Consider the following 17,737-nt stretch of genomic DNA (forward strand, 5'->3'; position numbering starts at 1 on the left):
TGGCATATTGTGGGCTTAGTGGCAGAGAAAACCAGGGAATCTGTCATCAGATGTCTTAGCTTCTGACTTTTTGTTACTTCTGTGGTTTCCTATCAGTTACTATAGCCTCTAAACCAGCAAGTTTACATTTGTTATTCTTACCAAAAAGAGCATGAACCTTTTTTTGCATGATCACTTTGCATGTTTACCTTACTTGCGTGCAACAACACTGACACTCAATGCTGATTCCAGGTATATGAGGTAGTCCCCTGCCACAGTGACTGCAGCCAGTACATATGGGTCACTGAGCCCTGGAGTGTCTGCAAAGTGACCAATGTGGACTTAAAAGAGAACTGTGGAGAAGGTGTTCAAACAAGGAAAGTCAGGTAAAACAGTATTGCTTCTCATTTACTTTAGAGAATGTTCACTTTCAGTCATAGCTGTATTCAATTTGATGTAATTCTGTGTAATATATAGTGTTAAATCCAGCTGTAGTATACTGGACCAGAACACTGGCTGATCTAAATCCAAATATCTTCAGTGAGTGCAGTATGGCTCTGTCTACTAGTTACGGACGTAGACCTTGGTGTTTATAAACTGATGTATATTGTATTACTACAAACACTGTAACATATGATGTTAGTGCTTTTCAGAAGGGTGAAGTGGTCCTTCTTCTGTATGAAACTTTTGTTTAAAAGCTCTTGTAAGTACATATGCACTTCGGGATAATAGCTACAGTTATTACAGGAAAAGGTGGCAAAAGTGAACGAAATGAAACAGAAAAATCCAGAAATATTCTGTTGTTTATTGAACCTGATCTAAGCATCTTGTATGTTTGCTCATCATCCTAGAGCTCTAATCAAAGGTTAATTGAAATTATTCTCACATGGTGTGGTACAACAACAAGCAAAGCAGTATATGGAGTGTGTGTTTGTTGGGGTTTGTTTGTTGTGGTTTTTTTTCTTTTAATGGCTAACCACAAAGTAACACACAATTTGAGATTATAAGTCAGAATAAAACCTAATGTGAATTCAATTTGAAGGTCCAAAATGAGAGCTGTATACAGTGAACTACCAAATGTTCTCTTTTGCCTGACATGAGTGCTTAGAAACTGGCACGAGTAAATGATTTTGTTCACAATAGCACTGTTTTCTCAGTGTAACCATTTACTTCAACAAGGTTGGAGTCTTAATGTTTGCTTACCCGAAGTTAAAAAGCCTATGCATAACTGTTCTCACACAGTAGCATCTAAACAAATTCCTATAAGAATACTCTTAAAAAACCTCCAATATGAAAAATCTAAATTAATCAGTGTTTATGTTGAAAAATAGACTTTAACACTACTGTCAAAGATAAAAAAAAAAAAAAAGAAGTTTTTTCAGCCCTTTGGGACTAAAAACATCTAACTTTTCATTTATTATCACATAATTCCATTAAAGTACTAACTCCACAAAGCTAATATATACTCATGCTGTACTTCTTGTATTTACCTTAGAACAGAGAGTGTTTCAAAAATTAGTTTAGTCTAATAATGTAAGATAATTTGTAAATAAAATTAATCTGGTCAAATAGAAGAAATTCCAAATACTTCTCTGTGTGTGAAAGGCTTCTTATTCATATAAGCTTTTGTCTTGCAATTCTGGAAAACACATGCAAGCCTCTTAATTTGAGTGAACCTAGTCATGTACTAGTTGATATTCTGCATTGGAAATACTGTGGAATGAAGACTGTCATCTTCAACTCTACAAAACTAAGAGTGTTCATTTCTTAACTGGAGCTTCATCCGCTAATTTAATATAACGGTAATTAAAAACCATCCATGTAAATTAGGGATTAATACTAAGAACATAAAATTTAAAAACTTTTAATAGGTCTAGGTTTAAAATTATGACTTGAAGCATGCACAAAATATCTCTAAACTTTAGATGATTTGCATTATTCTGGCTTAGAGGTAAGCTGAAGTCAAGTAAATCACCCGTCCAGAAACTCTCAGCAGATCACTGACAGGGACTGTCTAAAATCTGCACATTTCTTTATATAGCTGTCATCTGTAAAAATGAGGATTATTTTTAGCTCTTTAAGCTTTTCTTGGATATTCATAGATCAATACTTAGTTGTGTTATTTCTATTACTTTGTGATCATTATGTGCTGACAAAATGTTAAAATGCTTCAGAATACTGTGGAATATAGTTACTGTACAAAATCCATGGCAAATGCAGTTTATGTGCAGTTCTTTTTTCCAGGTGCATGCTAAACACTGTGGATGGTCCTTCTGATACTGTAGAGGACTATCTGTGTGATCCTGAAGAGATGCCACTTGGTGCTAGAAAATGCACATTACCATGTCCTGAGGACTGTGTTATGTCTGAATGGGGATCATGGTCTCACTGTTCTTTGGTAAGAAGTATAGTGAAGTGTAACATTTACAGTTTTAGGAGACACTTTAAAAATGTATGCATGACATATTGTGCAAAGATGCTGAATTAAGCAGTGATGACATGTAAACATTGAAGTTTACTGTCATCTTTAGGGTTGTTGGTAGTTGGTTGCACATAAAGTATGCCAGTATTTTCTATTAAGTGAAATTGTTGCAAAACACAAACTATAATGTCCCCTGTCGTCATTTTTCGGTGTGGGGTGGGTTCTGTGTGGTGAAATAGCTTCATCAGTGGCTGTGAGTCTACCTGTGAGCCTCTGCACAGCAGTGCAATCACTGTACTAAAAATGTCACTATCCTGTAATAAGCAAAGGCTGTAGATCCAGACTGACCATAGAAAGACAATTCTGGGTCTCCCCTTCCCTTCCTGCCAGCAGTTGCAAAAAGAAATGTCAAAAAACCTAAACCAAATGTAAAAAGGTGTTTCAAGACCTCTGAGTGTTCAGGCTCTGGTCCACTCCACTATAGCATTTGGAAAGTGAGCATCTCAATATCCAGTGTATGAGTGAAATAGGTCCAAAGCACTAGTACTGAAATATGAACTAGTTAGGAAAATACCAAGGTATTACAAAGTTAGAGGATATTTCACCTTGGGTGGTACCAAGTTGAAAGAGCAGACTAAATTCTCTCTGACATAACAAGGGAATTGTTTCTCTTACGTAACAGCACGAGCCCATTATTTTACATCTGTGTTTTGTGAAGGGATTATTTGAAAGATTGGTATAATGTTGCATGAGTAGGTATCGGGGTGCCAAAATGTCCAAGCTGTTTCCAATTTCCCTTTCAAGCCTTGCAACAGCAGTAGTGTCCGCGAAAGATCAGCTGAATCCCTGAGACAACCAGATGATGGAAAGTCTTGTCCTGCTGCCACCGAGACAGAAGTCTGCACTTTGAACAAAAACTGCTACCACTATGACTACAATGTGACAGGTATTTGTGGTACAATTTGCTCTAGTGACAGCCTGGGACTGTGGCTTCCTTCCATTCACCTTACAGGACAGATTTTTCCAGCTTTCTGGTCTCATCTGGAGGGAGCTGTGGAGCTTGCACTAAGAACTGCTTCAGGCTATTAGATCCAGATAAAAATATTACTGGAGGCTTTGCACCTTGGGTGGAGTGTGCATGCTATAACTCCAGGAAATGTATTTCTCATACCATTTTGTGATTTGCTCAAAATCCATGCAGATGAAACCAAATATGAACTTTTCAGGAAGGCATTGTGGCACTATTTGCCATAGAAGTTGGTGTTTCCAATAATGAGTAGCAACTGGGCTCCGTGAGCCTTTGCATGTGTAAAAGTTGCTTGTGAGGATTATTTTAGGCCATCAGAATTACAAGTAGGTGGGAGACTGGATCATTATAAGTTTTATCTAAAACGTCTGCTGTGCTAATGAATTCCTTATTTCCAGACTGGAGCACATGTCAGCTCAGTGAGAAGGCTGTCTGTGGTAATGGTATCAAAACACGGATGCTCGATTGTGTTCGCAGTGATGGCAAATCGGTTGACCTGAAGTACTGTGAAGAGGTGAGTGGGTACCTGTGAGTAAGCTCCCTTCTAATGGTGCTAATTAATGGTGAGCTGACAGAGCTATACGGCACGTAACCCATCTTTGCCAGATGTTTGCAACACCATTCATGGATTGTTAAGTACCTCTGAAATGAACTGTGTCAGCAACAGTGATTTTTATACAATTTCCTTTGGTTACTTTTAAGTGCCTCCATGAATGTATGCTAATTATTCTGTCCTGAAGGAAATGACTTAGAAAAAATAATTAATAAAGTAGAATAAAGGTAATAAATCTTAGTCAGAACACTAATCATCATTATAATTTGATACAATTTCTGCATGGAGCCTTGGACAGCTGCCAGTATCAATCATTTACTCAATGTGTTGAAAAATATTTCTCATGTGCCATTCTGCAGCTGGGCCAAATGCTAACAACTTGTATCCAGCTGTGCAGTGCAAAAGATACCCAAGCTAGCGTGAAAAAATGTGCAGCATAAATGCAATATTAAATAGGAGCATATACAGAGAACTAACTACCAGACAGGAGCCCTTAAATTTTGAAAGAGCTATTTTGCAAATGTTCAAACTAACTTCAGATTTGACAGCACTGTTTTTCTGGCATTTTCTGTGTTGGTCTTAACGTTTTCAATTGCATGGACTTAGTAATATGAAGGAAAATGGGAAACAACAAAAGTGCTATATTAAGGGCAATCTAGATGTGTTTCTGATGGAAAGTAACAGCTCATTTCAGCTGCCATTGCCCCACCATCTTGACATCAGGAACAAAATCTCTTGCAATGGGGGACTAAGCTGGAGTGGCCTCCACAGCAGCCTTGATACCAACACCTTTTCTGTTGGACCTTCTTAGCTAGTAGCTGCTCTTCAGGATGTGCCCATCAGAAGTAGAGGAAGTCAGGAAATTCATCATGTACTTTAGACTATAGTTTTGTAATCGTGTACCTGACCTACTTAGGCTTCTCCCCCTCCAACATCCTAGATTTCTGAATCTGCAAGTTCTTAGCAAAGGAGGTTTCAGCTGAGGCAGACACCCTACTTTTGTCCCATGTTCCTCCTTCAGACATAGCTTTCAGGTTTATAATCAAATCTAATAATTTGATCTTTTATGTCTCAGGAAAATACTCAGGATCTAGCTACCTACCAGCAAGTTTCTGTGAAGTTAATAAGGAGATGCACTAATGCATTCTGTGAATGTTTTATTGCATTAAAAGAAAGAAAAGTTGGCACTGGGGTTATTTTTAAGAGACTGAAATATTGATTAATTCATACCAAAACACGATATAAAATATCCATACACATGAATATTTAAATTTAAAAATATGCTTTATTAGATTTTGAGGGGAAATATATTTCTTTAACCCTTAAGCCAATAAATTCCTTTTGTTAATCAAAGATTTTGAGCAACATCTAGAACAAATTATTACATTTTACACTGGAATCTCATTGCAGAAAACCTCTGGAGCTTTCCTGCATTTAAAGAAACAAAAGTTTATTACTCAGAGAAATAATTAGGTCAACAAGAGAATATCTCAAAAGCTGCTTGCCATAAATGACTGGCCAACAGACATCACTGCAGTGGGGTCTTGGCTTTATCAGCAACCACTGTGATACATTTTTATTTGCCCTTTTGATTTGCTAGAAGTATAGAGATACATCTTCCTGTAGAAAGCTCTGATCCACTCCCCAATCATACTGTTAAGACTATTTGTTGAATTATGGATGTGTAAGCAGTGGCACAACAAGGTCAAAGGCTGATCCAATAACTGTGAGGAATAAAACCTGTTAACCTGATTAACAAGAAAGCCAAGCTGTTCTATCTTACCAGACCCTTCACTCTAAAGATGTGAAAGCCAACTCTGTGACCTTCCAGGTCATGGGAGGAGAGTATTCAAGAAATTATTAAAATGCAAATACGTACTATGCACTTCTTACTAATCTAATCACAGATGATACTTCGGGGTAGTTTTTTTTTTGCTGTGTTTTTGCATTCTAAGGGCAATGCAAGAAAATTAAGTGATGTTCAAAATAAGATGCATGTGGCTAGAAAAGTTGATGATAAGAACAAGATGAAATAATGACTTAGCTAATGGAATTTCCCCTGGGCTATCCTAAAACTTCATACTAGATGTGTGAATAAAACAAAATTTTTGTTTAATTTATGTGTCGATACATTTACAGAACTAATGTTTTTTATTATTATATGCAAAGAAGAGAGATCAGAATAGCTAAACCTATCCCGATCCCTAAGAAATGAAGATGCCTGATTGCAATGTCTGAGTTCCTATATAATATGTGGTTCAAGAACCTAATAAAAGCTATATATAAAAAAAAACCCTTCATACTGCCTTTTGACAATGACCATCTCGAGGTATGAGCATCAGCGTAGTCAAATACAAACAGCTCTTCCGAGTCCCTGTGTTCTGGTTTCTAACGTGTCCATATGATCTTGTGTTTGTTTCAGTCAATCAGCTAAAGAAGCTAGCCTGTCATCCTGATTACTGCCAGCATAAATCAATTTCTAGAGCTTATTTCCAAGTCCTCGTTAAGTTAACATAGTTCCCTTCAAACTCTCAAGGCACAGTAATACTGGATTACTTGGTCTCTAACTACAAAATTAGCACATCACAAGAACTCAGCTTGTCTTTCCTTGAGTATTTGAAAATCAAATCACCTAAAGCAAACTGGTCCTGGTCATATTCATATTTATGGGTTTATTTTTATGCATTTACCATCAATTAAAGATCAGAAATCCTAGGAACCAGCAGCTTTGTCTGCATTAGAAAGCCAGATTTTCTGTTTTATTGGCAAATAGTCTGCTTGTCAGGTTACATGATTAACCTCCAGCAGAGGTTAATCTGTGGTGCCAAAAGTTCCTATAAAGAAATACAGATACTTTCTTGGATCACAGGGTTTATAGAGCACGCTGGTCTGGCAGCCTGCTGCCCCTGGCGTGTGAGAGGCTCAGCTGTAGCTTTCAGTGTAACTCCTCCAGTACTTGTCATTCTCAAATCAGAAACCACAACTCATCCAGAACAGAGGTTCTTTCAGGTAAGGGAGCTACTGAACACTTTTCCAAACGTTTTCTAAGCTAAGGTGAATTGTGGTTCAGCAACTGAAGGAAGGAGAGGGAGAAGAAAGGAATATGTGATTAATATCAAATTGCAACCTGTTAGTTGTTCCCCAGATCTATTTCAGCAGCACTTAAGTATCTAAGGCATGCAAATGGTAGATCACCCTGGGTAATCTGGCCTTTCAGCTTTCTCCTCTTCACCTTTAATATGTCTCTTGGGCTTTGCCTTCTCTAGCTGCCAAAGTCCAGCTGAGAAGGCCAATCTTGAAAGAGAGCAGTCATGTTTCTATAATTGGCAGGAATCAATTCAGCAGGCTTTAAAGCCTTTGCTCAGAAGATTTGACCCAAATATAGACTTCAAAGATGGTTCTCTAGTTTCCTGATTATCCAAATTCCAGATTATCCAAAGGTTTCGGGTGTTGCCTGTGTGTGATATCTGGATAATCAAGGTTGTACTGTACCACAGAGAAAAGCCAAGAACTCATTCTTTGATGTATAAAACAGAACAGAGGTCTAAAACCTCATTCATCTCAATAAATGGTACTGCAAATGCAAATTTAAGACTTGGTAAGTCTATCATGGTGAAACATTTCCAGTACTTGTGGTAGTTTATTTATGGAGGGCATGTTAATGCTGTGCCTAATTATTGCTCCATGCTTACATTTAGTTGGAAATAGTGTTTTTATTTCCTTTTTAAAGTCTTAACTGCTGGTTTTATGCCATTAACCTTTCCAGTCATTAAAATTAATAGGTTTTGAAATGTCTAGTTTGCGCTTTTTTTTTTCTTTTTTTTTTTTTTTTTTTTAAATATGTGGGGATTTTATCTACTTAAAGATATCCACAGCCTCCTGGGATTCTAAAAGGCCTTAACAATGATCAAGGTCCACTGGGGAGGGCCAATGAGGAGGACAGTCTTTTATGCTGGGAAGCTGCAGATCTGTTCATATGGATCTGTTCATATTGGCAGGATTGATTTTCTTTCATGTTTTATATCATACACACCATAATTGATCTATCCTTTGAACTCCTTCTGAAGCTGTGCAGGCTGCAAGGATTATTACTGTTATGATAATTTTTTTGTCATCAGTTGTGTTCGATCTTGCATCATATATTCTTATGTGTGCTAGTGAGAATATCTATTTTCTTCCTTGGGTGGGGAAAATCTGGAGCATGGGAGTTTATAAGAACATAAAAATGGCTTTACAGGATCAGACCAAAGGTTGATGTAACCACTGTGATGTCTTAAAGCATGGCCATAAAACTCTTCCTTGCCTGCAGGGGCTCTATCGTTTGTTTGTGTTAAGCTGAGTTCTGCCCAGAGAATAGCTCAGTACAGACTCTATTTTGGGGAAAATGTGAGTCTGGCTATTTTCTGTGCCCCCTTCTCTCACAGTCCTCCAACATTTGCAGCTTTTACTTTAGGGATCTTAGAGGATTCTTTTTGCAAAGCTTTTCAGAAAAACATGCAAAGCTTTTATTTTATTTTTTTTAGAACAAATTGTCCATATTTTTGCATACAGTAGCATAGATAGCATAATATATATAATAAACTTATACACCACATTATGAAAAAAAACAAGACAGGCATAAGTAGATGCCTAAGGAAGAGTAAGGAGGACAGACATATACAAGTTTCCATCTACTCCTCTTGCAGCCTCCAGCTGTTTTCAGCTTTTACACTGCATTTCCCTGATATGGTTTCTGTGTATTTAAACCTTCAGATTTCTCTTCCATTAACTTGTTCAGTCTTTCTTAAGCTCCTGTAAATTTTGAGCACCTGCAACAACTTCTGACAAATAAACTGACTCTTCAATGCATGGTTATCCTCCTCCTTTTGTTAGTTTTGAACCTGGCTCCTAACATCACTTGAATTCAACTATTAATAATTGCTGATAGTTCAGTATTTTTATATTCCCATTTCAAAATGCTTCATATAATATCAACTCTTATCAAATCTTCAAATACTTCTATATTAATGTACTTCATAAATTACTTTGTCTTCTACCTACTGTGTAGAAGTGATACTGTAGAGCTCAAGCCCTCCATTTACAGGTTCTAATTTAGAAAATAATTGATGAAAATAAGATTTAAGCATGTATTTTAAAATCAGCATATGCATTAGGACTGTCTTGGAGTGAGATTTTTAAATGTCCTAATTGCTTTACTTTTTATTTAGTAATGATTTTATGCTTGCTTGAGGCTTTAGTTGTCTGATTCACTGTGTCCAAGTGCACACCCTGCACTAATGACACAGACTGGATGTTTTGTGCTGACCATTAATTATTTTCTTTTAGCTTGGTTTGGAGAAAACATGGCAAATGAATATGACCTGTGTGGTGGAATGTCCTGTGAACTGTCAGCTTTCTGACTGGTCCTCTTGGTCGGAGTGCTCTCAGACATGTGGCCTTACAGGTCAGTATGTACCTTTGGCATATTTTAGACTGAGATTTTTTCTTTTTTTTTTTTTTCTTTAGTAAAAGCAGTAAGATTTCTTGTCGCAGAACTAGAAAATGTCATTAGCTAGAGAGAGTGATGGGGATCTAAATCGGCATTATTCATGGAAGTACACTTCAGTGAGACTGTGCTCTCTGAAGATAATGAGAATTTGTCCCTGAGTAGTTTCTGATTCTGGGAACTAAATGAGATATGTTAAATGATATATTGAGACAAAAATAAACACTGATGTGAATATTTATTTTTCAGCTGGTGGGAGGAGGAAGAGAAGGGAGAGAATTTCTCTTAAGTTTAATTAGTGGTGAGTTTAGAACAAATAAACTTATAGAACAGCATAGTGATTAAAACCAACAAATGTACTAATTGCAGAATTCCATATTTTTAAACAGAACCAGGGCAGGGGGACAAGTTACTTTCACTGCAATCATACTAATTTATTTTTCTAAAATATTGCTAACCATTATCTAATTTTAAAAAAAATCAAGTTTATGTCAGAGAATGTATATCCAAGGCACACTGGATATAGTTCAGGAGGAACTTTTCTTATTTATTTGCACCGATACATCTCAGAATAAGGACCTGAAAGCACCATTGTGCCAGGCAACTAAGGTGTACAGACTACTAAAAGAGAAGGGTAGAAGACCATCTATGAAGCCTCTTCATTCTGTAATCACGTTTGGAATAAGTTACCACAGATACTGGATGGTTAGCAGTGTGTGGAATCCAGTTTTAATTGCTGGGCTCAGAGTAAAAGGACATTGCACCTCTTTGTGTTCATTGGAGGGAGTGCAGCACAGGGAATAGCTCTGGGCAAAAACATCTGAAAGCTCTGGCCACCTCAGCATCCCAGCAGAAAGATCTATGGATTTTTTAACGGTATCAGTTAATAATTTGATACTGCAGTATCTAATAATGTAATAATATTTCAGCTATTTGAGCTTCTCTCAAAGCATGGCATTTACATTTAAATAATCTACATTTCTATATTCACAATAATCCTTACAGAGTGAGCATTGAACTAACAGGTCTATTGAGGGCTTAAATATGTTGCCACATTTTACTTTACAAGCTTCTGTTTATATGCAAGACCTGAACAATTGACCTGGTATTTTTCTGAATGAGGATTATTGTTGCTATGCTTTTTCAAAATGTGAAGGTGGGTCCTATCTGAAAGCCTTGTATTTTCCAAGTATAGAATGTATTTGTAGTAGTGAGAAAACTTATTTTAAATAGTAATGAAAAACAGCTTTCAAATTTTTGGTCTTTTTAACAGATGATGGTAATCTCATGTGTAAGCCTTGAAGCTGTAATTTTCCTATTAGGCAGCTGGAAGTAACTGCTGTTTTTTCAATAAACCTAGTGACCGCAAAGCTGAACGTCTTTTGAGTACCCATGCAAATACCTTTAAAGCTGAGGGAAAATTCTGTACGTAAGGGTTCTGCTAGTTGTTGTTCATTGGGTTATTTTCTCCAGTACTTTTCAAGATCTTTTTTGTCCTGTGACATCTCAGTTGGAGCAGCTGTGAATCCAAGAATGATGAGGCTCCACTTGGCAAACATCTTTCTAGCTAGCTGCAGTGAATACAGCTGTCTGCAGGATTGATACAGTCCTGCTGCTGGATCGTGACTTGTGTAGCTTGCTCTCAGCAAAAGATTCATGTCATGAGCATTAGGGTGTTCAATTCCAAATGCATCAGGTTGATATGTGGAATTAAAGATTGTTTTGTCCAGCTAACACTGGGTGCTATGTACGTAAATCTATGCGATGTCTTAGTTTATTATAATCCATTTATATACATTTAATTATATACATCTTATTTCAGACTTGGTTCATATATTTATCTATATATAGATTAAAATACCACAGTTGTGTTGGTTCAGTGGAGAACTTTGTGGGTGTCAACTCTAAAGCAGCCACTTTACCACTACTTCTGGCACACAAAAAATGTTTTGGTTGTATCACATGACATCTCTGTAATGAAGCATAATAGTCTAATGTCCACTGCAAGATGAAAGAAGCAAGAGTTGCCAAGATGATAAAAATTACTTCCTTTTTCTGTTTATATAAGTATTTGAAATAGAACCTGTATCTCAGTGATACTGGGTAGTGTGCTGCTCATGGTTGAATTGAAGATTAATGTTTGATAAACCTATTGTAGTTTAATTTTCTTTGGGCCTGAGTGAAGAATCCTTCATGTCCTGCAAAATCTGCATGTCATGTTATCCAGACAGACAGCAACGGAAAGTTGCCAGCTGCAATCAGCCAGCCATGGGACACCTGATTCTGTATTAATTCAGGGAAGAACAAAACATGTTGGTCTCTTCTAGCAGCAAACTGCAGATGAGGAGCTGGACTTTACTGAAGTGCCATAAATCTGTTGTCACATTCAGAAAGAGTATCTTTCCCCAGGCTTCTGAACTAGAAAATTACTACTTTTGTTTGGTGTTACAGGAGCAATCTGAAATCCTAATCAGACATCCTCCTGCACTTCTTGCAATACAAACAAATGATACAATATAAAGTGTCTGACCTGGAAAATATAAATCCATATAACAGACAAGAACCAACAGATCAGCTTTAAAATCCCATTTGTCAAATGTGGAAAAAATTACCGTATTCAAACACAATGCTTTTTACAAAAAAAGAACCATCTTGAGGAATAAATCAGTGTAACCACTTTGTTGTTAGTTATATTGCTGTTTCTTATTTACAGGAAAAATGATCAGAAGAAGAACCATTAATCAGCCATTTCAGGGTGATGGGAGGCCTTGTCCTTCTCAGATGGAGCAATTCAAACCCTGTCCAGTAAAACCTTGTTATCGATGGCAATATGGTCAATGGTCTGCATGCAAAGTAGAGGTAAAAACCAGATGGGACTTTGATGTTATGTAGTTTGTGTATCTGGACATATTTGTGATATGCTCAGATACCTGCTTCATACCACTGCAAACAATTTGCTCCCACCTCTCTTATACAAAAAGTTATTCTTAGAGTTCATATCTGTCAATGGATACAACAATATCCAAAGATGTTCAAAGTATAAATGTAAAATTTGGTACCTGAGCAGTATCTTCGCTAATAATTGAAATCCCTCTACTGTAAAACAGTATCTGTGGAAATATATTGGCATCCTAGAAGAGATCTTCACCTGAGATACTTCCATGGGTGCGTTTCAAAGGCAAAATGAGCTCCATAGTTTAAGAAACAGTGGTAGCGGCCAGCAGTATTTTAGTTTTTTTATTTTTTTCACAGTTTGTTTCAGAAGTAAAGAATAATGTCTCCTCCCCACCACCACTCCCACCCCCTACCCCCTTAGCAGAATGAATAAATGCTTAAGCAAAAAATAATAGAAGACAGAATGACACGTAGCTCAGATCTAGTCTTTTGGCCCTTTCCTCTGTCCAGCATCCATGTATGTCCTCCTTCCTCAGGATGCTCAATGTGGAGAAGGAACACGAATGAGGAACATTTCCTGTGTGGTTTTTGATGGATCCATTGAAGATGTTGGAAAAGTAGTAGATGAGGAATTCTGTGGAGAAATAGAGCCTATTATAGATGGTAATAAGAAGATGATACTTGAGGAAACCTGCACTGTCCCTTGTCCAGGTAACAAAGCTATTCAAATAAAAGTTGCATTTCAAGATTGGTTTGGTATCATTATAGTTATCAGTGCCTAGCAATTAGCCACAGGCAATTAAATCTTTTTCACATGCTTTACTGATTAGATTAATCCAGCAAATTATCAACAGAGTTGCTTTCTGGTAGAGGCTTCCTGACAGTTTCAATCAATTAGAAAAAAATGCCAGGTTTTAAATTTCATAAAAGACATGTCTCAGTGTCTCAGTCACAGATTATACCTAATAAGAATAGATTTTTTTAACAACATATTTTGAAATAAAACCTGCATTTAACTCTATAAGAAAGCTTTCTATAAGAAAGCTGTTGGTTTACAGGTAAATGTTTACTTAAAGTGCTTAGATCACCTAACAGCTTTATTGATACTTTTAACAGCGACTAATAACTTGATGCCTTTTACTAAGGATGCCTTGTCTAAGGAAGCTAAGCTAGTGAGTCTTTTTTTTTTTTCTTTGTTTAAAGGGACTATTCCAAATGAAACTAATATTTTGATCTCTGAGAAAATGTAATGATTGCTAGATGCTTAACTTGCTGGAGGTGACATGCACTGTCATTGCCCTTGTAGACTGAATCCAAAAGATCTGTTATAAATGATCAGGTCCATGACCCCTCATACTGGGAAGGATTAAGAGCCAACAACAGCTGTTTGATTTCCAGTAAAACCCCTCCAGTTCATTTCAAACACTTATTTGTAGAATTTGAAGTATATTGCTTTCATTCAGTAAAGTCATGTATCTTCAGAAGTAGATTAACTCCTTCATTTCTAATGTAGCTGTCATTCCATACCAGTACACTGTTTTTGTTCTCTTGCAACTCTCTTCTTTCTCAGAATTTTTTTTCCAGTTCATTTCAGATTGAATTGAAGGTAAAGTTGCCTCAATAAATAGAAAATAATCAAAACCAAAGAGGATTCCATCACTGCTTTGTGCACAACATTTTGATTGCATGATTTTCACATATTTTTACTTATTAAATTAAATTGGAAGAACAAAAAGCTTGTAGTTATGTTTTATTGTTAGTGGAATTTATATATAAATAAATAGCTGCTTACTGCTTGCTTTTAAAATTTTGCTGAGCAGGAACCGGTTCTTCAACAATCCCACATTTAGCCAGCAAGAATAACTGCCCTGTGGGGATGTGCTAATGATGTTCTCCAACTAATGTTTCCAAAAATCAGTACTTGTTTTCCTATTATGTATACATCAGTTCTTCAATTATTCATTTCTTCGCATGCTTTCCTAACGTTGGCAAATAAAATTCCTTCATTAATCAGGCATCTGGTCAACACAGTACTGATTATATCTGTCATCAGTATAATGCAAGGTAGCATTAATTTTTAATAGCTCTTTCACTGAAATAATGAGAACTAAGAAGTTTATTTATGAGTCTGTACACAGCCTAGTCCCATTGTATACTGCAGTTTTAACAAAATGGTCTCTTTGTGTTGTGCCTCAGATCTTCACTAAATGTTCTTTAGCCAATCGTGCTAATTAGTGTTATTAGTATAATTTTATTTTTCAGTTTTAATCTATAAGATAACATTTTAAAGCTCTCAGACATTTTAGTCACCTTCCTGTTTCCTTTTCTTGCAAAGAACATTCTAGAAGTTGCTTCTACTGCCTGTTTAGAGAAATTCTGCATGAGAATAAGCAACAATTAATCTTTCTAAAACTAGACACTTTTTTATCTTTCTAAGATCAAAGAAGAATTGTGAACAAGATATACAAATTTACTGTAAGGCATACAGAGCACAATACCCTAAAATTTAAAAAAATCCAGACACTGTGTGGAGTGTTACTCAAATTCAAAATGAGAGTGATCCTATGGGAATGCTACAGAACAAATAGGCTTTGTGTAATCTTTTTATTACTATTTTCTACTACACAGATATTTAGAGAGTGTCAGAATATTATCTTCTCTTAAGTATAAGTCATGTTTAAAAAGAGGAATGAAAGGCACTCTAAAGAAAAAAAATTAAGAAACCAGATTTGGACATTTTTTTCTAAGATATTCAGCATGAAAAACTCTTCACATATGATGATTGTTCTTCTTATAAAATTGTTATTTAACAGGGGACTGTTACTTGAGAGAGTGGTCAGAATGGAGCCTTTGTCAGCTAACCTGTGTTAATGGTGAGGATCTCGGCTTTGGAGGGATACAAGTCCGATCTCGGGCAGTGATCATTCAGGAATTAGAGAATCAACATCTCTGTCCAGAACAGGCTTTGGAAACAAGATCATGCAATGGTAAGCACCAAAATATACACAGTGTGCTTCTTGTAAGACAAAAATACAGAACGGTAGTTTCGTTTTCTTTCTGTTCATGGTATCAAATTTAGGCAAATATGGATTTGGTAGATGTAGAAATGAACTTAAATTTTTGCTTTCCAGCTATCAACTGTAAACAGAATAAATTTTCAAATGCTAACTAATCAAATGTTGGCACTTTAAACACAGTCTCTGGAGAATTGATGATCCTTTCATATTAATGAAATTTATTTTTATAGTATGGGAAGAAATAGTTCTCTTATCTGCTTGATAACCTTAGTAATAAGAAATCTTTAATCCATAATGAAATCTAGACTTCTGTCTACCCTTTGAATTGTTGTTAATGGCATGACAATGACATTAAAAAGTCTCAGTCCTGCTCACCACTGGACAAAGTAGTGAAGAAAAGTCATTTCCTGTAAAGACATTTTTTTGTCCATTCAGAGGCCAGACAGATCAGGCAAAAAATAATTTTACATTTATAAGGGAGCTAAGGTGTAGAAGAACTTCATGATTTATCCCAGGCCATATGAGAGGTGTACAGATGAGCTGAAATGTGAAGCCAGAAGCAGCCAGGCCACTTCACCAAGCACTAGAGCACTGACTGAAGCTCAGTGTCACCGGGAAAGGAACCAGACTCCTAAAAGATTTTGTGCAACAGATGGGCCACGACCATTATGAGATTATTGGAAACACCTGTTTTGCCTATTAACTACATTAGGCTTACTGCACGGGCAGTGTGTACCACCATTATAGTTAGTGTATGGGACACATATGGTCTATTCTGTACATATCCAGTAAACACAGGAGACCCTGGGGCCTCCATGTGTGTAGTGCACCCTTCTAAGTTGCTCAGTGAAGGGGTAAGAGGCCTTCTTAGCCATAAGAGCCATTAAACATAATGAGTGTGGTCTATTGATGAGTGTGGGTGCTGCTGGTGGTAGCCTAAAATCTCGTCATCAAATTTGTTGAAAAGTGAATGTTCTCTGTGTAGATGGCCAGTGCTATGAATACAAGTGGATGGCTAGCCCATGGAAGGGGTCTTCTCGAACCGTGTGGTGCCAAAGGTCAGATGGTTTAAACGTCACAGGTAACTACTCTTTTTATATACGCATAAAACTCTGGAAAACGAGTGGATAATGTCTTTTCCCAACAAATGGAAATATATTTTTTTAAAAGAATCTGCTAAAAATACTTGTTCCTGATATATGAATCAACGTGCTGTCATCTTGAATCATGTTTTTGCATACTAAAGATATAATTTCCAGAATTATACAGCATGCAATGCTAAAAGTAAATATAAATATTATCTTCTGTACTGAACCTGGAATGTTTTACATTCTTTTTTTCTTTTACCATAGACATCTTTACACTTATATTTAGGGCTTCAGATTTCAAGCCCTACAACAAATAGAACTTTTATGTATTAAAGTTCATTTCAGTGCCTATACAGAAGCACAGAGAGATGCAAAGCTTGATAATATCATGCATATAGCATATATCTCCTGAAAATTACAAATTATCAAATTTTAATAAATGTGCTAATATAAGTTCATTTCTTTACTTCAATTACATAAACTTAAAGCAGGGTATTTCATTGAACAGCTATGGGATGTAATTACTTTTTCTGCAAACCAAAGCACAAAACACTATGAATTAAGAATGACAGGTCTCTGAATTCAAGAAAATCTTTATATATATCTATTTATATGAATTTATTTATCAGTATTAGGGATTCATTTAAGCTAAGAGTTATGCATTTTTTTAAAAAAAAATATTTTTAAAATAATTTTAATATCAGCCTAGGTGATAGTAAAAGACTCCCAGAGATGGTAAGCACATCCTCGATGCCAGCCACTGTCAGATCAGTCACAGGAGGGGAGCTGTAATTCATGGACTACCAGTGCGATACTTCTTGATGATGGAATCTACCACTACTGTCTCTTGTAACAGTAGAAATAAAATATCTGTATTATTTTTACAAGGTTTTAAAATAATACTTAATCACCCAAAGTCTCTTTTGTGTCACCTTGTGCTGTAAGAATATTAAAATGCATCATCTTTCACAACAAATGCAACAGGGCATTATTTATGCACCTTGATTGCTTCCTGCCTAGCTAAGATGCCATATGGTAAGTATAACTCTAACTAAGAATTCTTAATGACATTAATATATGATATTATATATTGAAGGTCCTACAGGATTTCAGAATAAATAGGATCTTAGTGATTATGGCTCTGAGATGTTAAAATCAGAATATAGTTGTAAATTACAGTCACATAAAAATAAGTTTGTTCTTATGCGCCTGAATACAGCCATGTGATAAATGCCAGGAGAGATAAATGTATGAATATGTGTTGTTGGCAA

At 36.2% G+C, this 17,737-nt stretch overlaps 1 protein-coding gene and 1 long non-coding RNA gene across 3 annotated transcripts in view; one reads left to right on the forward strand and one right to left on the reverse strand.

Moving 5' to 3' along the window:
• Positions 1-17,737, forward strand: part of THSD7A (thrombospondin type 1 domain containing 7A) — a 287,968-nt gene that overhangs the window by 259,133 nt on the left and 11,098 nt on the right. The window contains exons 18-26 of the mRNA XM_055804369.1: positions 232-365; positions 2,224-2,377; positions 3,206-3,347; positions 3,827-3,942; positions 9,307-9,424; positions 12,180-12,325; positions 12,898-13,072; positions 15,175-15,348; positions 16,364-16,459. Of these exons, the coding sequence (XP_055660344.1) occupies positions 232-365; positions 2,224-2,377; positions 3,206-3,347; positions 3,827-3,942; positions 9,307-9,424; positions 12,180-12,325; positions 12,898-13,072; positions 15,175-15,348; positions 16,364-16,459 (1,255 nt within the window). The remainder of the gene's footprint in view (positions 1-231; positions 366-2,223; positions 2,378-3,205; positions 3,348-3,826; positions 3,943-9,306; positions 9,425-12,179; positions 12,326-12,897; positions 13,073-15,174; positions 15,349-16,363; positions 16,460-17,737) is intronic.
• Positions 12,883-17,737, reverse strand: part of LOC129784482 (uncharacterized) — a 38,020-nt gene continuing 33,165 nt past the window's right edge. For both annotated transcript variants that reach the window (XR_008747264.1, XR_008747262.1), the window contains exon 8: positions 12,883-12,995. This is a non-coding gene — a long non-coding RNA (uncharacterized LOC129784482). The remainder of the gene's footprint in view (positions 12,996-17,737) is intronic.

Source organism: Falco peregrinus, chromosome 5 (assembly GCF_023634155.1).
Source record: "Falco peregrinus isolate bFalPer1 chromosome 5, bFalPer1.pri, whole genome shotgun sequence".
Classification (NCBI taxonomy): Eukaryota; Metazoa; Chordata; class Aves; order Falconiformes; family Falconidae; genus Falco; species Falco peregrinus.